This window comes from Trachemys scripta, chromosome 17 (genome assembly GCF_013100865.1).
Source record: "Trachemys scripta elegans isolate TJP31775 chromosome 17, CAS_Tse_1.0, whole genome shotgun sequence".
NCBI lineage: Eukaryota > Metazoa > Chordata > Testudines > Emydidae > Trachemys > Trachemys scripta.
In genome coordinates, this window is record NC_048314.1 from 1,516,270 (window position 1) to 1,542,856 (window position 26,587).

The 26,587-nt window shown below is 48.7% G+C and overlaps 2 protein-coding genes and 1 pseudogene across 3 annotated transcripts in view; 1 reads left to right on the forward strand and 2 right to left on the reverse strand.

Annotated features, from left to right (window-relative positions):
* LOC117867167 overlaps nucleotides 1-5,495 on the reverse strand; it is a 658,956-nt pseudogene extending 653,461 nt beyond the window's left edge.
* Nucleotides 5,496-6,284: 789 nt separating this feature from the next.
* On the forward strand, nucleotides 6,285-8,516 carry TUBB4B (tubulin beta 4B class IVb). Of its 2 annotated transcripts, none has more exons than XM_034793872.1 (4): nucleotides 6,285-6,449; nucleotides 6,562-6,679; nucleotides 6,792-6,893; nucleotides 7,283-8,516. In XM_034793872.1, the coding sequence occupies exons 1-4, from the start codon at nucleotides 6,393-6,395 to the stop codon at nucleotides 8,341-8,343; spliced, it is 1,338 nt and encodes a 445-aa protein (XP_034649763.1). In that variant the 5' UTR covers nucleotides 6,285-6,392; the 3' UTR covers nucleotides 8,344-8,516. The 2 variants fall into 2 exon arrangements, with proteins under 2 accessions (XP_034649763.1, XP_034649764.1); XM_034793873.1 differs by having other exon boundaries at nucleotides 6,562-6,675; nucleotides 6,755-6,893.
* FAM166A (family with sequence similarity 166 member A) overlaps nucleotides 8,507-26,587 on the reverse strand; it is a 58,739-nt gene continuing 40,658 nt past the window's right edge. The window contains exons 5-7 of the mRNA XM_034752006.1: nucleotides 22,455-22,549; nucleotides 18,174-18,291; nucleotides 8,507-8,592 (exon numbers count right to left, since the gene is read on the reverse strand). Of these exons, the coding sequence (XP_034607897.1) occupies nucleotides 8,507-8,592; nucleotides 18,174-18,291; nucleotides 22,455-22,549 (299 nt within the window). The remainder of the gene's footprint in view (nucleotides 8,593-18,173; nucleotides 18,292-22,454; nucleotides 22,550-26,587) is intronic.

Here is a 26,587-nt window from a genome sequence, read left to right on the forward strand (position 1 = left end):
CTTGCAGAGGCAATAAAGTCATTGTTACTTCACATTCATGCATTCTTTATTAATTCATCACACAACTAGGGGGATAATTGCCAAGGTAGCCCGGGAGGGGTGGGGAAGGAGGGAAGGAAAAGGACACACTGCAGTTTAAAACTTTAAAACTTTAACACTTATTGAAGGCCAGCCTTCTGATGCTTGGGCAATCATCTGGGGTGGAGTGACTGGGTGGCCAGAGCCCTCCCCCACCGCGTTCTTGGGCGTCTGGGTGAAGAGGCTATGGAACTTGGGGAGGAGGGCTGTTGGTTACACAGGGGCTGTAGCGGTGGTCTCTGCTCCTGCTGCCTTTCCTGCAGCTCAACCATACGCTGGAGCATGTCAGTTTGATGCTCCAGCAGCCGGAGCATCGACTCTTACCTTCTGTCTGCAAGCTGACGCCACCTATCCTCTTCAGCCCGCCACTTGCTCTCTTCAGCCCGCTACCTCTCCTCTCGTTCATATTGTGCTTTTTTGCCCTCTGACATTGACTGCCTCCACGCATTCTGCTGTGCTCTGTCAGCGTGGGAGGACATCTGGAGCTCCGAGAACATATCATCCCGAGTCCGCCGTTTTTGCCTTCTAATCTTCACTAGCCTCTGTGAAGGAGAAACATTTGCAGCTGGAGGAGAAAGGAGAGGTGGTTAAAAAAGACACATTTTAGAGAACAATGGGTACACGCTTTCACATTAAATTTTGCTGTTCACATTACACAGTACACGTGCTTTCGTTACAAGGTCGCATTTTTCCTCTTATATTGAGGGCCTGCCGGTTTGGTGTGAGAGATCACTCACGCAGTGCCAGGCAACAGATTTCGGCTTGCAGGCAGCCATGGTAAGCCACAGTCTTTTGGCTTTTTTAACCTTCTTAACATGTGGGAATGGTTTCAAACAGTAGCGCCCTCATATCCCATACCAAGCACCCATTGGGTTGGCCATTTAAAATGGGTTTGCAATGTAAAAGGAGGGGCTGCGGTTTCCGGGTTAACATGCAGCACAAACCCACTACCCCCCCCCCCACAATTCTCTGGGATGATCACTTCACCCCTCCCCCGCACCGCGTGGCTAACAGCGGGGAACATTTCTGTTCAGCCGAGCAGGAACAGACACCTCTCAATGTCCCCTTAATAAAATCACCCCATTTCAACCAGGTGACCGTGAATGATATCACTCTCCTGAGGATAACAAAGAGAGATAAGGAATGGATGTTGTCTGCATGCCAGCAAACACTGGGACCATACGCTGTCATGCTTTGTTATGCAATGATTCCAGACTACGTGCTACTGGCCTGGCGTGGTAAAGTGTCCTGCCATGGCGGACGGGATAAGGCAGCCCTCCCCAGAAACCTTTTGCAAAGGCTTTGGGAGTACATGAAGGAGAGCTTTCTGGAGATGTCCCTGGAGGATTTCCGCTCCATCCCCATACACGTTAACAGACTTTTCCAGTAGCTGTACTGGCTGCGATTGCCAGGGCAAATTAATCATTAAACACGCTTGCTTTTAAACCATGTGTAATATTTACAAAGGTACACTCACCAGAGGTCTCTTGTGCACCCTCAGGGTCTGGGAGCATGCCTTGGGTGAGTTCAGGGGTTACTGGTTCCAGGTCCAGGGTGATAAACATATCCTGGCTGTTGGGGAAACCAGTTTCTCCACTTCCTTGCTGTGAGCTATCTTCATTGTCTTCATCATCATCTTCCTCGTACCCTGAACCCACTTCCCTGTTGCGTGATTCTCCATTGATGGAGTCAAAGCACATGGTTGGGGTAGTGGTGGCTGCACCCCTAGCATCGCATGCAGCTCCGCGTAGAAGCGGCATATTGCGGCTCTGCCCCGGACCTTCCATTTGCCTCTCTGGCTTTGTGGTAGGCTTGGCTTAGCTCCTTAATTTTCACGCGGGACTGCTGTGCGTCCCTGTTATGGCCTCTGTCCTTCATGGCCTTTGAGACTTTTTCTAATATTTTGCCATTTTGTTTTCTGCTACGGAGTTCAGCTAGCACTGATTCATCTCCCCATATGGCGAGCAGATCCCGTACCTCCCGTTCGGTCCACGCTGGAGCTCTTTTGCGATCCTGGGACTCCATCATGGTTACCTGTGCTGATGAGCTCTGCGTGGTCACCTGTGCTCTCCACGCTGGGCAAACAGGAAATGAAATTCAAAAATTCGCGGGGCTTTTCCTGTCTACCTTGTCAGTGCATCTGAGTTGAGAGTGCTGTCCAGAGCGGTCACAATGAAGCACTGTGGGATAGCTCCCGGAGGCCAATAACATCGAATTCCGTCCACACTACCCCAGATCCGACCCGCAAAGGCCAATTTTAGCGCTAATCCCCTCGTCGGAGGTGCAGTAAAGAAACCGGTTTAAAGGGCCCTTTAAGTCGAAAAAAAGGGCTTCGTCGTGTGGACGTGTCCAGGCTTAATTCGATTTAACGCTGCTAAATTCAACCTAAACTCGTAGTGTAGACCAAGCCTAAATTGCTCAGCTGTGTGAAAAATCCACACCCCTGAGGTTATACTGACCTAACCCCTGGTGTAGACAGTGCTATGTCAGTGGGGGAGCTTCTCCCATCAACATAGCTACTGCCTCTCAAGGAGGTAATTAACTCCCGTATTTGTAGAGCATCATTAAAAGCGCTATGGCAGTGATGCAGTGTTTTAAGTGTAGACCTGCCCTTAGAAATACTATCCAACTCTCATCCCATAATAGGATCCACTTATGAAAACAATAAGAAAATGGTTCATATCAGGTGAGGCATTTTGTCTAAAACCCAATACAGATCAGCCAAAGTTGGGCGTTACCCTCATTTAGCCATTATAGTTTCTTTAGTTGAAGACGGGATCACCTAGGAAATAGTCTCTCATTTGCATACATATACAGTTTTTTTTTCTCTCCCAACCTCTCTAAAAAAACTCCTAGTTACCAAACAAGTCACACCCTGTTTTCCTTTGCAAAGTGGCCCATTGCAAGTTGAGTGAATCAAGAAGAGATGGGTGGGAAAGCTGCAAGTTAAACAAACTAGAAATGTGGTTGTAAGATTGAAAGTCAAATTGGGCAAACTGTTACCCCAAGAAATCTAAGCCACAGGCTTTCACCCCAAATTATAAACTATACATTCTTTCCTTGTAAATCAAATAAACCTTGAATAATTTTTCACCCTAAATTAGAATCTGCACATTTGTTTGCCTTGTGAGTCAGATTCACATCCTTCTATATGTGGAAAACGTCTCTTCTTCTATTTTAGGTCCTAACTAATGTGAAGTGCTTGGTATAATCAAAGAACATATAGAGTATGTCCTCCAAATTTAGAAAAGTATAAGGATTTTCTTGGTTTACATTGTAAATAATTGCTACACTCTAGAAGTATTAGGAATTGTCTGGCACAAGGAAAACCAGGTGTAAACCAGGGTATAACACTGATATATTAAGAGAAATTGCTGAAAGGAAGTAGGGATGTAAAATATTAAACAGTTAACTGGTTAATCGGTAAGCATTAGTCTTACCGGTTAACCCACCTTAACCGTTAACCCCCAGCCCTGGGAACCGCCGGAGCAGCCCCAGGCCGGCCGGCTGGAGCACCCCAGATCTGGGCCGGCCGGCTGGAGCAGGCAGCCCCTGCCCCTCTCCCCTTAATCAGTTAACCAGTTAAACTATATATTTGTAATAATTTAAATGGTAAACTTTGTAAACGACATTTACATCCCTAAAAGGAGGAATCCCAATTGACAGTAGGGGCACATGATGAAATACAATACTTGAAATTAATCAAACTTTAAAAAAGCCTCAGATAAGAAAAGGATATAGGACTTTTGTTATACACCAGTGCCATCTACTGGACAGCAGTGGAAGCTGCAGAGAAACACAGCTAAAATCTCAGGACCCAGTTGGTTGGTACATATCCAATAGGAATCAGAGGGTGGCTCCCTCCCAACAAGCCCTGAAACTAGGGTATATAAACTGAGGTCACCAGGTGCCATGCTCAAGGGAATTGATTGAATCCAGCACAAGAAGCTGCAGAACTAAGTGTGATCAATGCCTGGACTAGCCATGTGGAAAGTACTCTTCCCCCATCCCAGAGTTCAGAGAATGAGATTTCATTTCAAGGACTGTATTTCCCCTTCTGTTCTTTAGCGTAAATAACTGTAGGTTATCTTCCTGCATGTACATTCTCAAATAACCATATTTAACATTGTAACTGCTTTATAAGTCCAAGCAAATTGGCCTATGAGAGATTTAAAAGAGCTGTTTTAAGCAACAAAGAGTCCTGTGGCACCTTATAGACTAACAGACGAATTGGAGCATGAGCTTTTGTGGGTGAATACAATCATGCTCCAATACATCTGTTAGTCTATAAGGTGCCACAGGACTCTGCTCATTTTACAGATCCAGACTAAGGGTACATCTACACTACAGGGGGGAGTCGATTTAAGATACGCAAATTCAGCTACGCGAATAGCGTAGCTGAATTCGATGTATCGCAGCCGACTTACCCCGCTGTGAGGACGGCGGCAAAATCGACTTCTGTGGCTTTCTGTCGGCGGCGCTTACTCCCACCTCCACTGGTGGAGTAAGAGCGCCGATTCGGGGATCGATTGTCGCGTCCCAACGGGACGCGATAAATCGATCCCCGAGAGGTCGATTTCTACCCGCCGATTCAGGCGGGTAGTGTAGACCTAGCCTAACATGGCTACCCCTCCGTTTTAAGCAGTTGCTTCTAATAGTTTAAACTTGTCCCTTTTGGACCAGTGTAGTCAAAAATAAATAACCACACTCTTTAAAATGCCTTAAAGACGAGGGCACCCTTGGAAGTCTGATAAATGTTAGGTACTAAACAATTCAGAATTGAGGATCATAAAATAAATGTAATAAGAAATCTTGGTGATTTGCATTGTTCCTTGGTATAACTGTGGCGTCTCCACTCTAATCTGTGATAATTGCTGGCAAATCGGTATTGTGTGTGTAGTATGCAATTGGGTGTGTCTAGGTTTGAGTCATGAGCTGTTGATGAGGTTCTGGGTGAATTAATAAATTACTGATTGGTTAAGAATAACCAAGTGTCCTGATTTGATAAATGGTGCTCAAGTTAAAAGTTGATCTGAAGAGAACCCAGCATTAAACTGCTAAGCTAGTGTTCCCGGGCATCAATACAAGGGGCTTTCCTATTGGATTCTAACCTAGTTTGTTAGATTTCAGCTTTAAAATCTAACTGGCACCTTAGCAAATTCATAAATGGACCCCACGTAGGACTGCCACGTAGGAAGTCTCCACGTAGAACTAGCCTGACAGCGGCTCACGCCTGCCGTGCTGTGGGGCGAAGGGCGCTCCCCTGTCCCTCTCGCGCAGTCGCACCAGGTCGGGCTGGGCACAGACTCGCATTTGGCACAGGTGGATGGTGAAGATGGCGTGGGAGCGGGAGCTCTGGACATTCATCTGGGTGCTGATGGTTGTGCGGGACAGAGCTCCCTGCTTCAAGCACTAGATCAGCTGCAACAACAAGGAANGCGGGGCTGTGGGGGGGCTGTGGGGTGACAGGGTGAAGGCGGGGCTGCGGGGGTCTGTGGGGGGCAGGGTGAAGGCGGGGCTGTGGGGGGGCTGTGGGGTGACAGGGTGAAGGCGGGGCTGTGGGGGGCTGTGGGGGGCTGCGGGGGGCAGGGTGAAGGCGGGGCTGTGGGGGGGCAGGGGCTCGTGGCGGGTCCGGGGAGGGGCGGGGGCGCTGTGCGGGCGGGGGGATGGGCACGCTGCTTGCGCTGTTTACATTCTGCTGCTTCCAGGGTAACCGCTGCCTCCGCGTCCCCCGCAACGAAAGAAAACTTCCCTTTACGCCCACAACGTAGCGCTCCCAGGCAGCCCGTGCTGCGTTACTCCCCCGCTACGCCCTGTAACCTACGTAAATAACTTCAGGAATACGCTTCCCCATCCCCTCGCAACCACCACCTAGCTCCTAGTAGGGCTTAACAGCGGTTACCAGGACACTTCGTTTTCATCCAATCAGTGTGACGTTAGTTCATTGCTAAGGGAAACAGCCAATCACCCACGATATCAATCATTCAATCGAGCCAATGAGGAGTGCCCTAAGGAGGGAGATTGCTAATTGTGACATGAAAGACGTTGAACAGTCTGACCAATAGAGAGCGGAGAGGAATTGGGCGGGATTAGCAACTTGATTGACATCGCTTTAACCGGCCGGAGGGTTCTTATTTTGTCGAGCCTCGTTATGAGCGACCAATAGCGGCTGTCGGCAGTCGCTGTGGGCGGGGGCAGGCCCGGTGCGCGCGCAATCCGTTGGTATATAAGCGGTGGCGGTTGGCCGCTGTGACGCAGCTAGGGTGCGGATTGCTGCGGGACTGTTGTCGCTGAAGGGTGTCGCCGCCGCCGCCATGAGGGAGATCGTGCACCTGCAGGCTGGGCAGTGCGGGAACCAGATCGGGGCCAAGGTCAGTGCTGTGCCCGCCGCAGCGGCGGGCTGGGGGTTGGGCCCCGCCGGGGGGTAACGGCCGCCGCAGGGGTGGCGCGGCCCGGCCCGGCTGACCCGTGTGTCTGTTGCAGTTCTGGGAGGTGATCAGTGACGAACACGGCATCGACCCCACCGGCACCTACCACGGCGACAGCGACCTGCAGCTGGAGCGCATCAATGTCTACTACAACGAGGCCACAGGTAGGGCCCGCCCCCCCCCCCCACCCCCCCCCCGCCCCCCCCCGCGGGGCCTCTTCCCCTCCCCCCCCCTGCGACAGAAGCAAGCGCGTGAGCGCGGGGCCGCCGGGGGGGGTGGGGCAAGACCGTGCGCGGGGCGTGCTGGTGGACCTGGAGCCGGGCACGATGGACTCGGTGCGCTCCGGGCCTTTCGGGCAGATCTTCCGGCCCGACAACTTCGTCTTCGGTAAGTCGGGGGCCTGCGTGGGCCGGGCCCGGCGGCGGGTCGGGCCAAGGCTCTTCCGTCAGTTGGAGCGGGTCGTGGGCAGGTAAAGGGGAAGCTCCGAGCGCACCTCCGACACAGGCCGGGCCGGTTAGTGACATGCAGGGAACAGAAGTTAATGTAGGGAGCTCAGAGCTAACCCTTTTGAATGCAACGGTAATTAAGTTGTATGCTTAATTAGTGTTGCATTAAAATACTTGAGTGGTATCTTAGATCTAAGTTGTAATGAGAGCAAGTACTTGTGGGGGTGGGGGTCTCCCCTGTTTGTGTAATCATTTGGGGCTCATCCTTCCTTTTGATTGCAAGCAAATAGCTTGCTGCGTTAATCTGCTGTGAAAATGGCTCTCTTCCAGGTCAGAGTGGAGCAGGAAACAACTGGGCAAAGGGCCACTACACAGAAGGTGCGGAATTGGTTGACTCTGTATTAGATGTTGTAAGGAAAGAAGCAGAAAGCTGTGATTGTCTTCAGGGCTTTCAGCTTACCCACTCTCTTGGTGGTGGCACTGGCTCTGGCATGGGCACCCTCTTAATCAGCAAGATTCGCGAAGAGTATCCTGACAGGATCATGAACACTTTCAGTGTTGTACCATCTCCTAAAGTATCGGACACTGTAGTGGAGCCCTACAATGCCACTCTTTCTGTACACCAACTTGTAGAGAACACAGATGAAACCTATTGTATTGATAATGAAGCACTCTATGACATCTGTTTCAGAACCCTGAAGTTAACTACTCCAACATATGGTGATCTGAACCATTTGGTGTCAGCAACCATGAGCGGAGTTACCACCTGCTTGCGTTTTCCAGGTCAGCTTAATGCTGACTTGCGTAAACTAGCAGTTAACATGGTTCCTTTCCCCCGTTTGCACTTTTTTATGCCTGGCTTTGCTCCACTCACCAGCCGTGGGAGCCAACAATATCGTGCTTTAACTGTACCAGAGCTCACACAGCAGATGTTTGATGCAAAGAACATGATGGCTGCCTGTGACCCACGTCATGGCCGCTATCTCACTGTAGCTGCTGTTTTTAGAGGCCGCATGTCAATGAAAGAGGTGGATGAACAAATGCTTAATGTACAAAACAAGAACAGCAGCTATTTTGTTGAATGGATTCCCAATAATGTTAAAACTGCTGTCTGTGATATCCCACCCCGGGGTCTGAAAATGTCCGCTACGTTCATTGGTAACAGTACAGCTATCCAGGAGTTATTTAAGCGCATTTCTGAGCAATTCACTGCTATGTTTCGCCGAAAGGCTTTCTTGCATTGGTACACGGGAGAGGGCATGGATGAGATGGAGTTCACTGAAGCCGAGAGCAATATGAATGACCTGGTCTCCGAGTATCAGCAGTACCAGGATGCCACAGCTGAGGAGGAGGGGGAGTTTGAGGAGGAAGCTGAGGAAGAGGCAGCATAAAACCTGTGCAGTAGCTACTCCTGTAAATTATGTTTAAAGCTGTATGAACTCCCTTCTCATTCAGAAACTTGTCTTTATTGCTGTCTCTGCTGTGTACCTTCCACTTCTGTTTCCTGATGACTTCATGTCAAATGCTGTACAGACATCACAATTAAAGCATTTTTCACAGCGCACAGTTTTGTCTCTGCGCTTTCTGGTAGGCTTTCCGGGTACTGTTGCCAAATGTTAAGGCATAGCTGTGTCTGAGGGCTGAAAAACATCAAAATACAGTAGTTTATTTTTGCATAAGCATCTGCCTATTTTGCTCTTAATTTTAGTTGAAGAAAACAGCGGATAAGACTTAAATAAGGATGTCACTTGCTCAATGGACTGACAAGGCTACTGCCAGAGGTGTGGAGCAGTTGTGCATCTAGTGAACTGAAATGCATAATTAATACTTTCCATCTGTTAATTTAGAGCAAACTTACAAAATATCTCTAGTGAATACTCTACACTTCAAACATTTACAGCATAATTAGTGGATGGTTTCAAAAGACTAAGTTTGTCCTCAACTTGCATTGTCCCAGCTCTGTAAAAGGCAAGGATCTTTTTTTTAAAAGAAAAAAAAAAAAAACCTTGCTTTCAAGAACACCAGCAGCTTCAATTTTGCAGGTTTGGTTTTTTGTTTTGTTCTGTTTTTGGTTGGGGGGGCTTTTGGTGAAGCAGGCATGCAATTCCTTCCTGCTGGCTGATGATAAACAAATGAGGCCTAAGATTCAAATTAGGTACCTATTAATTTTGGAGCCTTGGTTAGCAAGTCTGATTAATATGGGGGAATCTCCTATTTTTTTTTTTTTTTTTTTTTTTTTGCAGTAAAGCAGGTGAAACCTGGATTTTTCTTTTTAATGGCACAAGAGAGTCGTGTACATAACTGCCGCTAGGTACCTAAGGCACAGATTTGTGCCTTTGCTGGCTGATGTTTGTAAAAATCCCTCTCAGCTGCCACTGAATCCTGTAGGCATCTAAATTCTATGAGCCATTCAATTTTTGCAGTAGAAGCTTCCTAAGGGCAGCTCTACATGAAAAACGTTGCAGTAGCTTCTGTCAGTATAGGTGCTCTGCCCCCTGGAGAGGGAGTAGCTATGTCAACATGAAAAGTCCTGTCTACAGCGGGGATTAGGTTGCTTTAAGTAGCTCAGGGGTGTGGATTTTTTTATGCCTGAGTGATGTAGTTACACCCAGGGCTGGCCCTAGCTATTTTGGTGCCCTACATGGGGGGGCTGTCTGGGGCCCTGCCCCAGGCCTTGGGGGGAGGGACTGGCCCCCAGGGTTCGGGGGGGGGGAGCAGGGGGGCTGTGGGGCTCTGTCCAGGGCGGGGGGGGCGGGCCCAAGCCTGCTCAGCTCCCCTGGTTCCCAGCCTGGGGGGGGGGGGGGAACTGTCCTCCCTCCCAGCACTTACCAGAGGTGTGGCTGGGAGCCAGGAGCGTGAAGCAGGCTGGGGCTAGGTCACTCTACTTATGGGTGAGTGCAGGCCCAACTGCTTCTGGAGTCTTCAGGGGAGTGGGGCTGGATTAGGGTGGGGGGTGGAAAGAGGCAGGGGTGGGAGCCCTGGGGAAGAGCCAGAGCAGGGGCTGAAGCAGCACGGAGCTGTGTGGGGCACCAGGAAATGTGCACCAAATTTCCTGGTGCTCTACACAGCTGTGTACTTTGTGTATGGGTAAGGATGGCCCTGGTTACACCATCCCAATTTCCTAGCATAGACTTGGCCTAAGTTTTCTGTTTTTGGGTCTACAGCCATGCTTGTGGCAGACAGGTAAGGTCCAGAGCAGTTCATGAGTATGGGGAACTCCTGTGGGCCCTAAGGTGACAGATCTACTCACATGTTGCTTAACTGCATATAAAATAGCTGGGGGCAGATGAAGGAGCTCTTGGCTTTTAGCCCAGTGTTTAAGGTAGTTATGGGGGAGACCCTCCCCCCAGCTGTAGCCCCCTCTTCTGCCTGATAAGGCAAAGAGGCAGGCATCCAGTCCACTAGCTCCAATGTTTATTTAGCCAAAGTGGACCAGCTTCAACAGGAGGGAGTGATAGAACTGCACATCAGAATATCCTCTAGCCAGTGGTTTGGGCACTTTCCTAAGGGCATACAGAGTCCAGTTCAAATGCCTTCCCATCTGGAAGAGGGGAGACTTGAAGGAGTCTTTCACAACTCGGGTGAGTACCTTAACCACTGGGCTAAAAGCTAGGGGGGAGTAGCTCCTGCTGGCAGCTTCTTGCAGAGGGTTCATAGGTGAGAATCCCAAGCAGAACTAGGCACCTCCCTCCAGCCTGGACTTAGGCATGAATCTTTGGAGAAGATTGGGACTTAGCACATTGCCCCCCTTCTTGGCATCTCCTCTTGGCTAGTTCAGGTGGCTGTATGTGCTGGCTTTTTGAATCCCATTCTTAGGAAGCCTGAGTGCTGAATTCAGATTTTGTGAATCTCAGTGATTTTCCAAATGCCTTGGTCCCCTTGTCCTTTGATCCTTTTTTGCCTCCTTGGCACATGGCATCTGTGAGCTGCAGACCTCTAAGCTGCAGAGTTTTTTGGAGGGACATTTCAAAATTTATAACAATTCAGTTCAGCATTGTCTAATTGCCCCTTGAACTCCAGGACTGCTTTTGTTGCTTGGGGAGATGGTTTCCTTGGCTCTGCTTCCCCCTTCTGAGGCATTTGCAGGGGTTAGTGCCCCCTGCAGGCTTCAGGAGAGAGGTGGGCCAAGAAAACCCAGTGGCAAAAGGAAAGGTCTACGTACCCTGCTCACTCTTCTGCTTGTGTGATTTGAGTGGGAGCTTGGCTGGCTCCGGGGATAGTGCAGCTTCCCTCAACTGAGTCTGGGGTGGGAGGTCATCTTGGGCCCCTCTCCCCCAGGTGGGAACGGAGGTAGGCAGGAGGGGAAAAACTGGCTCTGGGGCAAGCAGTTCCTCCCCTCTGATGGCAGTGATGTCACAGGGGTTCTGCACTAGATGAAAGAAGGCACCTAGCTCCCTAGAGTGTGCATCAGTAGCTGTGCTGCCTGCAGAGCTCAGTTATTCCTCTCTGTTTCCTTGGACCATGGATGAAGAGCATTGAACACAGCACGGGCATTTCTAGCACTGGAGAAAGCAGTAAGTGACCTTGGGGCCAAACTCCCTCTCTCTATTGCAACCCTACTCACACCCCTTGAGGCCTACATGGGAAACAGACTCATCTGCCTCACATGGATCCCAAGCAAGAGAGGGGGTGAAGCTTTTGAGGCGTTCTTCCCTGTATCTTCTTTCAGAGGCCCAGAAGGTTCCATCTGTGGGGAGGAAGGCAATCAGACCAGCCTCCTTGAGGACAGGGAGATCATAACCGCTTGAAATATTTTTGGAGCAATTCCTGAGCCTAATTTCACTCCCTGCTTTGAAGGAGGATTATGGGGACAAACTCTGAAAGGGGAAATCAAATCAGCACCATTTTCCCCTTCTCATGCTCACAGAGGGCCAAAAGTTATCTCAGTGCAGGAAAGAGCAGCCCATGGAGGTGCTGGTTCTAGCCGCACATATAGGGAATTCTCTGGGAGAAGAAGGGCCATTGTCATCAAATAATGAAAGATAGATATTAAAGATAAAAACTAGATTTTCACGCATAATACAGTGAAGCTGCTTAGCAGGTTTGCAGATGCTCTAGCTCTCTTTTCCTGCTCTTTGAGAAAATAGAGGGATAGGCAGTGCCTACCATACCTAAGTATTGGGGCTGTTGTCACCAGCTGCCATGGCAGGTCATTGAGCCCCCTTCCCTCAGCGGCTTGCCCCATGAGGGCAAGAGGGACAGCAGCCCAGTTTCAGAAGAGTAGGTACTAAGGGTTGCCAGGCTAACCATGTCCTTCTGGCCTCTATTTTATAAGGCCAAAAGGTCCCTCAGTGTGCACCAGTCTAAATTCAACCTGGTGTCACTGTCAGAGGCAAACATGGCTGTCTTTCCTACTGGTCAAGGGCTTAGCATTTTTAGCTGGGGGAGAATTTTGCTTACAGAGCCACCACCTCAGCCCACTCCCTGTGAAAATTCTCAGATGGCAGCAAATCAATGAAACACCTTCTGAGCCATATACAACAATTTTCAGTAGTTCGAGAGCTGGGCACACCTGCTAGGAGCTGGGGGTTGGGACTTCAGCCCTGCTCCTGCTGAAGCCCCAAGCACTGGCAGGTGTGCCCCACAGGGCTGAAGCCCCAAGACCCCCCCCCTCCCCACTGGGCAGAAGCCCCTACCACCCCACCCCACTGCAAGGCAGGAGTCCTGAGCTCCCTCACCCAGGTCTGGTAAGTGGAGAATGGGTGGGGGGGGGGGGGCTCCGTGAGCCGCACTTTAATGGCAAAAGAGCTGCATGTGGCTTGTGAGCCACAGTTTGGCCACTCCTGAACTATATATGACCTGTCATCTGCCGCCTCCTCCACAGCCTGGCACCATGGGTGGGCAGTATTGCAATTATGGTCCCTTATAATCTAACAATCCAACAGCCCATAAGCTTCTCCTTGAAAAAGATCGAGGGGCACAAGTCATTTGCACGTAGGATGGGCTGATTTTAATAAGTTAAATAATTTTAATCTTTTGCTTTTGTGCTTTTTAGTTATAGTCTTAAAGAAAGATTGATTCTCAATGGCTGGTATAATTTGATGCTTTTAGCTAACCAAAAGGATAGAGTGTATACATATTTATTTAAGCAATTATATAGCTTAACATACATTTATTAGATGCTTAATTTTTACATTTTTATTATGTTAGAAAATGGTACAGAAATCTGTATGGGGACCAGTGCTGTTCAACATATTCATAAATGATCTGGGAAAGTGGGTGAACAGTGAAGTGGCAAAATTTGCAGACCATACACAATTACTCAGGATAGTTAAGTCCCAAGCTGACTGCAAAGAGTTACAAATGGATCTCACAGAACTGGGTGACCGGGCAACAAAATGGCAGATAAAATCAAGTGATAAGTGCAAAGTAATGCACATTGGAAAACAATCCCAACTATACATACAAAACAATGGGGTCTAAAGTAGCTGTTTCCAGTCACTAAAGAGGTCTTAGAGTCATCATGAATAGTTGTATGAAAACATCCGCTCAATGTGCAGCGGCCGTCAAAAAAGCGAACAGTGTTAGGACCCATTAGGAAAGGGCTAGCTAATAAGACAGTAAATATCATAATGCCACTATACAAATCCATGATAGTTGCACACCTTGAATCCTGTGTACAATTGTGGGTGCCCTATCTCAAAAAAGATATATTAGAAATGGAAAAGGTACAGAGAAGGGCAACAAAATGACTAGGGGTATGGAACAGCGTCTGTATGAGGAGAGATTAAAAAAACTGGACTGTTCAGCTTGGAAAAGAGACGACTAATGGGGGATAGGGTAGAGGTCTATAAAATCATGATGTGTGGAGAACATGAATAAGGAAGTCTTTTACCCCTTCACATAACACAAGAACCAGGGGTCACTCAATGAAATTAATGGGCAGCAGATTTAAAACCCACAAAAAGGAAGTACTTCTTCACACAATGCACATTCAACCTATGGAACTCATTGCCGGTGGATGTTGTGAAGGCCAAAAGTATAACTGGGTTCAAAAAAGATTTAGCTAAGTTCATGGAGGCTAGGTCCATCACTGGCTATTAGCCAAGATGTTCATGAATACAACACCATGCTCTGGCTGTCCCTAAGCCTCTGACTGACATGCTGGGACTAGACAACAGGGGTTGGATTGCTTGATAATTGCTTTCTTCTGTTCATTCTCTCCGAAGCATCGGGTATTGACCACTGGCGGAAGACAAGATACTGTGCTAGATGGCTCATTGGTCTGACCTGGTATGACCATTCTTAAGTGCAGATGATTAATTTTTCACTTTTCCTTCAAAACCTAGGCTGTTTACAGGGCTCACAGCTGAGGAAGTTTCAGAACGTTTGTAGCATGTGGGATCAGTGCAAAGGGAATGCTGCTTCCATTTCACACTTATCAAAGTGGATTAGGCTGTTTTTCTTTGAGACTAGTTATACTTCAGACTCTAACTCTTAACTGAAGGGCGACAAAAGGCCTGTATTTCAGCAAGACTCCTGCCTGTCTTGTAAACAAGAAGGCAAGACTGCATTTACTCTAGGTTCCAGAGGTGGTCCAGAAGGCACAGCCCAGCACCCAAACTGACAGTGGCTGCATTTCTCAAATTTCTCCACTGAGCCCCTCACTCATGACCTCAGCTGTCAGGTCTTTACCAGATGTGCCTCTTTTTAACAGATGCTGTTGCCAACTTCTAGCACAAGTCCTTTGCTGAATTTTCTGTTTTGCACCCTGTTTGTACAACCATGAATACGTCCCAACCAGCTTCCCCATCATAGCCCCTGGAATCTGCTCTAAAATTATAACTAGCCACCTGCCAGTTGCAAAGCTGCTGGCTAGTGCTCATCTCTGCTTGAAATCATGAGACAGTCCTTACACAAATGTGTAGCTCTGTGGACACATACTGTCCCTTTAAGATTATGGGAGACTCCGAGAGCCACAGTCGCCTGTATTTGCAGTTGGAATTTCAGTCCTGCTTTTTTCTCCTCTCTGCCTATGCTTAATTTGTTCCTGTTTCTATGCTGCTTTCTCTCACGGTCTCATTGTTTCTTTTCTCCGCCTCTCCCAACAGTACGGGGAGGATCTCCGTTTTCATTTACAGAAGGGAGGGGGGAAAGGCAGAAGCTCACTGTGAATGAGGGGATGGAGGGTAGGATAGGGGAGTGAGGGAAGGCTAGGTGGGGAGGGCGTGGCCAAGAGCTCCACGCCGGGAAGGGGCATCTCAGCAGTTCCTATTGCTGTTCCTTGGCGGCTGGTGCCGTGTGCTCCCCCATCGGCCTGTGTGCTGATGCTCCCTGCCCAGGTGCTGCTATCCTGACCCCCGCACCGGCAGCAGGTGCCCCTCCCCCAGGCCGGGTGTCTCCTCAAGGACCCTCAGTGGCAGGAAGGTGGGGAGAACAGAACTCTTCCTACTTGCTCCCCAATGGCCAGCCTGATCTCGTGTGCCATGGTGGCTACTCCAGCCCTACTTCCTGATCCTGTTCTCACCGCTGTGAGATAATGTGGGGGCAGAAAACATGGGGGGGGGCTGGAAGAAATCATCAGCCCCCCAGTATTTCCATTGTGCGGGCACTAGCTCTTTCCCCACACGTCTGGTACCCCGAGCTACAGTGCAATCTCCTCTAGTTAAAGAGGCACACACAATTGTTGTCAGTTCACAGTTTGCTGACAGCTTTCACACAGCAGTCTCCGCAAGTCAAGTGTGTGCAGCTGGCCAGGAGACTGGGTGCCCCCATTCTTGTGGCTGACGTCTTGGCCTGGGTAATACACACTTGTGTTGCTGCTCAGCTGGACAACAGCAATGCACTCTAGCTGGGCATGAAGCTATCACCCCTGAGGATACCTGATATATGACAGGAATGGCCAGGGTAGGGGTTGCTGTCAATAACTCCATACCTTTGGCACAATGGAATTACCTACAAGAAGGAAAAAATTCCTTTGTGCAGGAAACGTTTTTTCCCCCCTAAGATACCAGTCCAAGGCTGTGGAATAGACTCATGCAGGATCTAAGAACTCACTGTTATCCATGCCTCAGCTTCAACTAGACAATGAGAAAGCCACTTGATAGCATCTTCAAGGATGGATGAAATGGAAAATGAAGTCGGATGCTATACTTATGGCATTTCACACCATGCCTTCTTGGACATTGAAGAGGAGAGGTGGCAGAGTAGAACTCTGTGGTGGACATTCATGTGAGATCACCTTTGGGGCAGGAAAACAATTGCCCAGGAAAGAAACAAAGCCAAAAACCGAGCATCCTCACTGCGGTCCGGGTCCATAGGCAAGCTATGAGCACCTCATGATCACAAGCAGCCGACAGATCTTAGAGCCACTTTTTTTAATATTTATCGATGGTGGAACAGTCATTGGGCCAGAGAGAGTGTGACACCGAGAATGATTTTGTAGTCTAGTAGTTAGGGCAGCCACCTACGAGGTGGGCTCCAGTCACTCTTTCATTAGTTGTCCACAGTGCATTAGCGAGGGAGCACCATGTCAGAATATCCCCATGCTCAGTGGTTAGAGCACTCTCCTGAACAGTAGGAGACCATGGGTTCACTGCCTTTCACTCCCTTTGCCAGGGAGGGGGGAATTGAATCCTTGGCTCCCACATCCCAGCAGAATGCTCTGACCAATGGGATACAAGTTGTTAGTGGACGGCATCCCAGAATCATAGCAGATCAGGGTTGGAAGGGACCTCAGGAGGTCATCTAGTCCAACCCCCTGCTCAAAGCAGGACCAATCCCCAACTAAATCACCTCCTCTCCTGTTATTTAATGTGGAATGAGGCAGGCACCTACCTTGTTGCCTCCAGAAATGCCTTAGGCATCTAAGCCACGGACTGCTAAGCAGAGATGGGCACCTGCCTTCAGCCTGGAGTTAGGTGCCTATCTCCGAGAGAGGGGCAGGGTTTAGCACACACCTGTCTCATCAGCATCTCCCATTGGCTAGCTTAGGTGGCTCCCGGCTAAGCCTTTTGTGGCTTACAATCTAAGGCACCGATCTTTGTTCCTTCATCATATAGGGAGCCTGGCTGCCTAACAGCTTGGTGGATCAGTGCTGTTCCTGGGATTTTTCTATGCGCGGCGACACTCAGCATCGCAATGCATACGTTCCTTCACGGATCCCACTGCAGGGCCACAGAATGTCTATTTTCATAATCAACTTATTTGCAACCTCGCTTATTCTAATGGAGTCTGCTACTGGTGATATAAAAATAACATCTTAAGACAAGAATCTCCTTAAAGAAGATAACCTATTATCTTGCAAAGTTATTTTTCAGTATCATGTCTCCAATGGCCGCTTCCTGGCCCAAGCTCAGAAACAGTACACTATTATCATCCTTCTTTACCTGTCAGCTGCCTTTCACATTGGCGATTGGCCTTTGACATTTCCTGCTTTGAGCAGGGGGTTGGACTAGATGACCTCCTGAGGTCCCTTTAGGGTGACCAGACAGCAAGTGGGGGGTAATAGGAGCCTATATAAGAAAAAGACCCCCAAATCGGGACTGTCCCTATAAAATCGGGACATCTGGTCACCCTAGGTCCCTTCCAACCCTGATATTCTATGATCATGCTCCTCTTCTTGAAATCTTGTCCTTCCTTGGCTTTTGTGACTGTGCACCCTGGTTCTCCTCCTACCTTTCTAAGTGCTCCGTCAGCATTTCTTTGGGAAGAGCCTCCTCATCCCGCCTCCAACCTTCTGTGTGGGTTCCACAAGACTCCGTCCTTAGTTCCATCCTCTTCTCCTAGTTCCCTACACTTACACAGGCCTATCTCCACAGTACCCGTCTCTTATTCACTGTCAAGATGTTGGCGCCTGATTCTGCTCTGCCAGTGACACCTATCTATTAGATTTTCAAGTGCTATCTGGCATGCTGCTCCTCAGGCTTGGAAGCAGCATACTTAAACTCCCGCGAAAGTACCTCCTTCAAAACTCTCCCCTTTGCAGTGATATCTCCAAAATCTGAACAGTGGTTAGGCAGCTGGTGTGCGGTAACAATGACCTGTCCTGCTGAACAGAACTGACTCACTGTTTCTTTGTGCTTCTCCCATCTGTTTGTTGCATCCAGCTGTTGTCTCTTGTCATATTTAGATTGTAAGCTCTACTGGATGGACCGTCTCTTTGTTTGTAGAGGCCCAGAACAATGGGTGTTGCATGGTTGATCCAGGACTCAGGCCACCACATACGAATAATTATAAAAATAATCTCAGTGATTCATGTTCGGTCAGAGAATAAACTTACTTGGTACAAAGCCTGTGTAGAAAGGTATCAGTCCAGCGCTGGTGTAAATTTTATTATTAGGCCAATATGTCTGTGGTAGTCTCTTACCAAAGTTCCACACTGGGTTTCTTACCATAAACTGAAAGAACAAATAGGAGCTTTTATTTTCAAATTGAAAGTGTTGCAATACAAATTAATACAATTTTTAATCCACATTTGTACAACCAGAACAAAATTGAAACTAATGCTAAAGCAGAGTCAGATTGGAGCTGGACTAGGGCAATTGGGACACTAGGCTCAGCATAGCACAGCTGGACTGCAGTGATCGGGACACTGGCTCACCATGACACAGCTGGACAGCAGCGACTGGAACCTGTGGCTCACCATGGTAGCGCTGGACTATGGCAATCATGGCCCCAGGCTCACCGTGTCCCAGATGGATTACAGTGACTAGACGACAGGCTCACCATCTCGCAGGACCCATGGCACTGCACCATGCTATGGCATTGCTTTCCCCACCCCAACCCTGCAGGGGCAGAAGCCCCATCAACACAGTAGTCATCTGCGGAAGAGTATGCCACTAATTCTCTTTAGGTAGGTTGGAGCTCTCATCCTCCCTGGACAGGCAGTGAGGCTCCCTTCTTCCATTTCCCTCCCTCCCCACAGCTGTAGAGAGGGAGGGGGATTCCCAGCATTTTTTCTGGCAGCGGGGGTTACTCTGCTTGGATGGGGAGGGCTAGACATACTGCAGCCTTCCCTTTCTGCCACAAACAACTTTCCACTGGATGATGCTGAGGGAACCCCTCTAGAGCAGTGCGTGGAGGTAACACCACACTGAGATGCATGGGGCAACGCCTCGCCCTTAGTGCTATTGTTCCAGGCTCTCTGCAGACTCAGGCAGACATCACTGCATTGCTTACACTTGGGTCACTTTTTAAAGCTTTTCTTTACAACCATGAGGGCTAGTAAAGAACAGTTACTTCTCTGCAGTAACTGATTCTGCAAGGTGTTTGACTATGTGGGTCCCACATGGTACGTTTAAAGTGCAGATTACACCAGTCACTAATAACAGGTTCTTTTACTGAGTCTGAGATTGGTGACTCACACACAGAGACTTTATGAGCTTAAGTTAGTACAGAAAAGGATAACTGAAATAATAGGAAATGAGATAGAGTACAAAAAGTATAGCAAAAACCGACTTCCTGGATCATGCATAGTTACAGCCTGAGACTGGAACAAGCTAAAGCCATCCCCCAATGTTGACATGCTTACAATCTTATGGAGACCATTAGAAACAAAGATGGAAGATACAGTCAGTGGAGTGCACCACAAGAGATGACGTTTTGGGCAGCCACCTACACAATCACTCCCTAGCTCCCACGTGTGAACATTCAGGTATCGGGTTTTATATTCTCCTTTTTTCATACATTTACACGTCCATGACCATATTTACGTAGGTCTCAGCTCCAGGTGCCCATAATCAGGGTTCTGATTGCTGTATTTTTATCATTTTTCTGTGTGAGTTCATTCGAGACCATAGTCACAGAAAAATGATAAAACACAAAACCGCTGTATCCTCTTTTGGATATGTTTGGATACCTACACGGGGAACAAATATTTGAGCATGGGCTCTTCAATCTAGCAGATAAAGGTATAACATGATCCCATGGCTGGATGTTGAAGCCAGACAAATTCAGCTTGGAAATAAGGCATACATTTTAACAGAGAGAGTAATTAGCCATTGGAACAGTTTACCAATTGCCCCATCACAGGTAATTTTAAAATCCAGATTAGAAGTTTTTCTAAAAGTTCTCTAGGAAGTATTTTGGGGCAGGTTTCTGGCCTGTGTGATACAGGAGGTCAGGCTAGATGATCACAGGGTCTCTTCTGGCCTGGACTCTATGAAGGCCTGGTACAGATCAGTCTTAGGATTGTGGAAGTGCAAAGGTGATCTTTGACACAGCACTGCCCTCCCGCTCCCCCCGCCATGTTCTGTACTTCTCAGCCATAACTTAGGTTCTGGCCCATAATTCTTGTCAAGTATAAGGTGTCAGGCTGTCTGGAGTAGCTCACGAGCGTGAGTGCCAACCTCAGGACAGGCTGTTACAAAACAGGGCACAACCCCCCAGATTACCTGTGAGGCCTACATTTAGATTTCACCAAACAAGTATCAAGTATAAACTCCTCAGGCACTGTGACAGTTTAAACATGGAGTCACAGACAGTCCCCTTGGGTACACTTATCTATCTTGCCACCCAGGCAAGTTGTCTTTGTGATAGGTAGTCCTTTACAGCAAAAAGCACAATAATATTCAGGTTACTCCCAGTCCCAAAGGACTGGTCACTTATCTAAGGTCAATTGCACCCTAGATCTCACACCAATAGGGTTACCATGTGTCCAGATTTTCCTGGACATGTCCAGCTTTTTGGTCCTCAAATCCCCGTCTGGGAGGAATTTACAAAAAGCAGGACATGTCCGGGAAAATAGGGAGGCATGGTAAGGGGACCGCCTCCTCCCCGGACTCCAACTTTCCGGGGTCAGGCGGCAGCTGTTCGTTCTCCCCACCTGGGCAGCCGGACTCGGAAGCAGCCGCTGCTGCAGCTCCCACTGCCACGGGGGGAAGTGGCCAAGCATGTGGCGCTCGGCGGCTGCGGCTCTGGCGTCCGGGGCATGAACCCCCTGAGCCCATGCCTGCTGCGGGGCCCCAGCTGGTGCAATCCTGCGGGCGCCCCCAGAATGGGGGCAGCAGGCCCCAACCCCCCGTCCTGCTCGGGTCCCGCAGGGGAACGAACGGGGGTGCCGATGCCTCCGTCCCGGGGCTGCCGATGCCTCCACCCCGGGGCTGCCTGCGGGATTGCACCAGCTGGGCAGCCAGTCCAGACGCGACTGGCAGGGGCTGGGCGCAGTGTGTGCGCTGCTGGATCCCCACAGTAGGCCCAGGTTCGGGGGGTTCGGGCCCGGGCGCCAGAGCCACAGCCACCGAGCACCACGTGCTTGGCCGCTTCCTCCCCCCGCGGCAGTAGGAGCTGCAGCAGCGGCTGCTCCCGAGTCCGGCTGCCCAGGTGGGGAGAAGGAACAGCCGCTGCCTGGCCCCACGGGCCACCCCCCTACTCTCCCTCCAGGTACCGCCCGAGTCCTGCATGCGCTCGGGGCCAGGCCGGACTCACTCACCCCAGCCCTGTGCTCCCCCTGCGTCTCCCGGGCCTCCCTCTGCCGCCGTTTTTTATTTTTGCTCTGGTCACCCTGGAGGCGGAGTTGGGGCAGGGACTTTGGGGAAGGGGCGGGGTTGGGGCGGGGCCGGGGCCCGTGGAGTGTCCTCTTTTTGCAGGATTGATATATGGTAACCCTACACACCAAAGACAACACTTCTAGCCAATCCTATTGTAAACTATCTAAGGATTTATTCACTAAGAAAAGAAATGAGTTATTTACAAGGTATGAGCCTAAGGCGACCATCTGTGCCTCGACGGTACGGCTAATATAATAATCCAGGGTGCTGCTTGTTACTGGTTTGATAAGATCTAATTATAGATAAGGCTAAGATTTTTGTCGTGGTTATTTTTAGTAAAAGTCATGACAGGTCACAGGCAATAAACAAAAATTCATGGAAGCCGTGAGCTGTCTGTGACTTTTGCTGCTGCAGCTCCATGGTTTCCCCTGCCACCGTGGTGGCTGGGAGCTGCACGGTTCTCTCCCCCCATCCCTGCGAGGCTGTCCCTGGTTGCGGGAACCCTGAGGAGGGCCCCCTGAGGAGGCTGTCGCCTGTTTGTTACAGAGCCTGGGTCTTATAAGAAGTTGCTGAATGAAGAAAAGGAAATGATCTAGCAGTATCCTACTGACATGCTACCCATTACCAGGTATTTATGGTGTACATCATAGCAGCCATATAGCAGCATTGTAATGCTGTGTTGTAGCTGTGTCAGTCCCAGGAATTAAAGGGACAAGGTGGGTGATGTAAATATCGTTTATTGGACCAAGTTCTCTTGGTGGGAGAGACAAGTTTTCTGTCCCACCAAGAAAAGTTGGTCCAATAAAAGATATTATCCTACTCACCTTGTCTCTCTAATATAGTATCATTGTCACTTTGCTTAGTTGATAAATCAGAAATGGAACGGCTTTTCGGTTCATTCTAATCAGTTACGGCAAATGACATTTCTTCAGCCTATTACCTAGGAGAGCTTTATCCTGAATAGAGAAGAGCCCACACCCAGCTCCTGTTACAGTCAAAGGAAAGATTCTCAATGAGAGATGGGTCAAGGCCTAAATCAGTTTGCTGAAAAAATGCATGTCGCTATAATTTACCTGATTTCTGTCAAATTCATTCATGGCATCTTTAACTCCCTTGAGGTAGTTAACACCCATGATCCAGGTGAAGCGCGGTACGAATCCAGTGTAGCCTTTAGGTGAAGAGAAGAGAGCACATTAATTGCTTGAGAACACATCACTACACACTGTTTGGGGCTCAACAATATACAAGCAGGATCATTTGGGAGAATTAGATACATATATTTAAAGTCCTATTTTTGGCAAATTCAGATTTTTTTAAACCATCTCTAGATTAAAATTTAAAATCAGATATTTCACACCTATTGGTCATTTTGAAACATGGCTTTTTTCATTATCCCAGGGAAAATCCTGGGAGCTGGAGGGGCCTCTTTATCTATATATGACCTCCATATAATGGGAACAGAAATACTGTTTCCTCATAACCAAAAGCCCCGTGAATGGTATGTCGTAGTGGAATACATAGCCAAGTATAAGAAACATGAAGTCCATCTTTCATTCCTCATGTTCCTTTTCCCCTCCAGCAACTTCTCACTGAGGATCTGAGAAGAAAGAAGCTAGAAAGGGGGGAAAGGCAAAACAAGGAAAGAAAAAAAAAGAATTCAGAATCTCCTCCTCCCATAGACAGAGGCTCCCTTTGGAGGCAAAGTAATTCTGCTCCCCAGACCTTCAGCTATTGCAGCCAGGGATGTACCTCATCCACTCCAGACGGATAAGACTGTACTTTCTTTTCTGCCCCAGAAGGGATTAAGAGGAGATAACTTTCTGGTGCAGTAGCCCCACGTGGCCTTGTAAAGTAGGCACCAACCCTCTGGCTCAGCCTTTCCAAGTGCCATGCATCTCATCATAGGTCTGTAACATCTCAGGGAGGGAGCAGAGAAGCAAATAACTTGTGTGTGTGCACTTTGCGACCCTTTTTATGAACGAAGGCCTCATACCCCTGCCTGAGGGGAGGCAACTCTCATTCACATGTTTCATGGATTAGGTAACAGTCACTCCAGGCACAGCTGAAAACAGAACCTTGGTCAGATAGACCTAAGTCTCATCCATGTTGCCATACTGTCTTTCAGAAGGAATGTGCCAAACTGTGTGGTTGTCTCTGCTGTGTCTAACTGCATGATCAGTCTCTTCCCAGACCCAGGAATAAAACCCAGGAGTCATGATGCCCAACACTGAACTGCTGTCTTATAAATCGTTGTCGATCCCCTTGGCAAAGCGTGTGTTATGCCTCCCTTTGTGGCCTGGTCCACACTGAGGATAGCAAGGTAGCACTGATGCTAGTTACTCCTATAGCTGAAGTGACAATTCTCTATGATGTGAATCTGAATGTGATGGTTTAATCCCTGCTAATGCTGGTGGAATGTATACGGATATGAGACCGTCTTAAATTGTGAGTCCGGTGGCACCTTAAAGACTAACATTTATTTGGGCATACACTTTCATGGGTTAAAAAAAACTCACTTCTTCAGAAGTGAGGTTTTTTACCCATGAAAGCGTATGTCCAAATAAATCTGTTAGTCTTTAAGGTACCGCCGGACTCCTTGTTGTTTTTGTGGATACAGACTAAGACAGCTATCCCCAATACTTAAATTATTGTGAGGACCTTGGAATGATTGTACTTCATGAAATGGTTTTATTTTCCAGAACACTATATTTAGAATTGAATTTGTATGTATTAATATTTGATTTATTGTTCCATTTAATGTAGGTAGTTTGAATAGAAGCTCTCACTTTAAGAACATGAACATTACAGAATATGCTTGAAAGAGATTTTGCCTGTAGGGTCACTGAGTGGTAGACCTCATAAAACTTGATTTAATAAACTAAAATTTCCAGAAAGCAAGCATTGTTCTCAAGGTGTAACATTAGCACTTATTAGAGGCCTGGATTCGTCAGGGCACTGCTACTCATAGACGTTAAGGCCAGAAGGGACCATCATGATTGTCTAGTCTGACCTCCTACACGTTGCAGGCCACAGAACCTTGCCCACCAACTCCTATAATAGACCCATAATCTCGGGATGATTTACTGGAGTCCTCAAATCGTGATTTAAAGACTTCAAATTACAGAGAATCCACCATTTACACTAGTTTAAATCTACAAGTGCCCCAGTGCTGCAAAGAGAGACAAAAAACGCCCCCACAGTCTCTGCCAATCTGACCCGGGGGGAAATTCCTTCGTGACCCTAAATATGGCGATCAGTTAAACTCTGAGTATGTGGGCAAGATCCAGCAGCCACACACTTGGGGAAGAATTCTTTGTAATAACTCAGAGCCCTCCCCACTTAGTGTCCCATCACCAGCTGTTAGAGACATTTGCTACTAGCAGTCGCAGATCGGCTATCTGCCATTGTAGGCAGGCTCATCGTACCATCCCCTCCATAAACATGTCAAGCTCAGTCTTGCAGCCAGTTAGGTTTTTTGCCCCCATTGCTCCCCTTGAGAGGCTGTTCCAGAACTTCACGGCTTGGATGGTTAGAAACCTTCATCTAATTTCAAGCCTGAACTTCTTGATGGCCAGTTTATATGCATTTGTTCTTGTCAGCATTGCCCCTTAACTTAAATAATTCTTCCCCCTCCCTGATATTTATCCCTCTGATATATTTATAGAGAGCAATCATATCTCCCCTCAGGCTAAACAAGCCAAGCTCTTTGCATCACCTCTCAAAAGGTAGGTGTAGTGGGGCGGTCACCCCACTCTGGCTCAGAAAGGGTTAAAATCCAGCCCTTGGAGAGGGCTGAGGCTGAGAGCCAATCAGGAAAAGGCTGGGAGGCAGCTAGTCAGGGCCAGGCTGGGCCCTATAAAAGGGCTGCAGGGCCAGAAGGTAGTCAGTCTCTCTCCAGCCTTGGCGAGAGATGGACCTGGCTGCCTGAAAGAGCAAAGGGTACCTTGTACAGCGCAGTGCTGGGGAAGGGCAGGAGGAGCTGGGGGAGCTCCAGCTTGGCAAGCCTCGAGGCAGAGGCCTGGCTGTCAGGGCGGGAAGAGGTATTAGGGCTGTGGGGGGGCAGCCAGGGAAGGAAAAGGCAACAGGTCCAATCCGATGATGATTGGCCACGTCAGACTGCAGTTTGCAGGGAAGGGGCTAGATGAAGACTGGCAGTGGGTCAGTGAGGTGAGGTGGGCTTAGGGGATTGGGGTTCCCTGGGGAGGGGAGGACCCTGCGTGTGGGGGTACTGCTGGGGGGCAATACCCAGGAAAAGGGGCACCACGGGCCGATGAGGGACGCAGGGCCTGAAGTACAGTGGTGGAGACTGACTAGGAAGTAGGTATCAGTAGGGAGACACCGGCCAGCAGAAGGTGCTCCAAGGCTGGGATGAGCTAATTCCCGAGGTAACCAGCAGGAGGTGCCGCGGCAGTGAATGCATGCCATGTTACAGTAGGTTTTCCATTCCTTGGATCATCCTAGTAGCCCTTCTCTGCACCTGCTCCAGTTTGAATTCATATTTATTAAACATGGGAGACCAGAATTGCACACACTATTCCAGATGAGGTCTCACCAGTGCCTTTTCTAATGGCAATAACCACTTCCCTATCTTTACTGGAAATACCTTGCCAGATGCATTAGCCTTTTTCACAGCCACATCACACTGGCAAGTCATAGTCATCCTGTGATCAACCAGTACAACCTGGTCTTTCTTCTTTTCTGTTGCTTCCAACTGATAAGCCCCCAGCTTATAGCAACATTTCTTGGTGTTAGTCCCTAAGTGCATGACCTTGCACTTTGCACTATTAAATTTCATCCCATTTCTATTACTCCAGTTTTCAAGGTCATCCAGAACTTCTTGTATGGTATTCTGGTCCTCCCACATATTAGCAATACCTCCCAACTTTGGGTCATCCACTTATTTTATTAGCACAGTCCTACTCTTTGTGCCAAGGTCATTAATAAAAATGTTAAATAAGATTGGTCCCAACACCGATCTCTGAGGAACTCCACTAGAAACTCCCTCCAGACTGACCGGGGCCAAGCTAACTGGAGCCCTCCCCCCATCCTGGCATGCTTGGCCCCTGACCCCGGCAGTCGAGCCTGGGCAGGGAGTGGGCCGCCACTGACTCCGAGCCAGGCTCTCAGGCAGAACCAGCTCTATCCTGCTCTCCGCCCGGCTGTCAGGACAGTGGCTGAATGTGCAGGGAGGGAGATACAGGGGGGA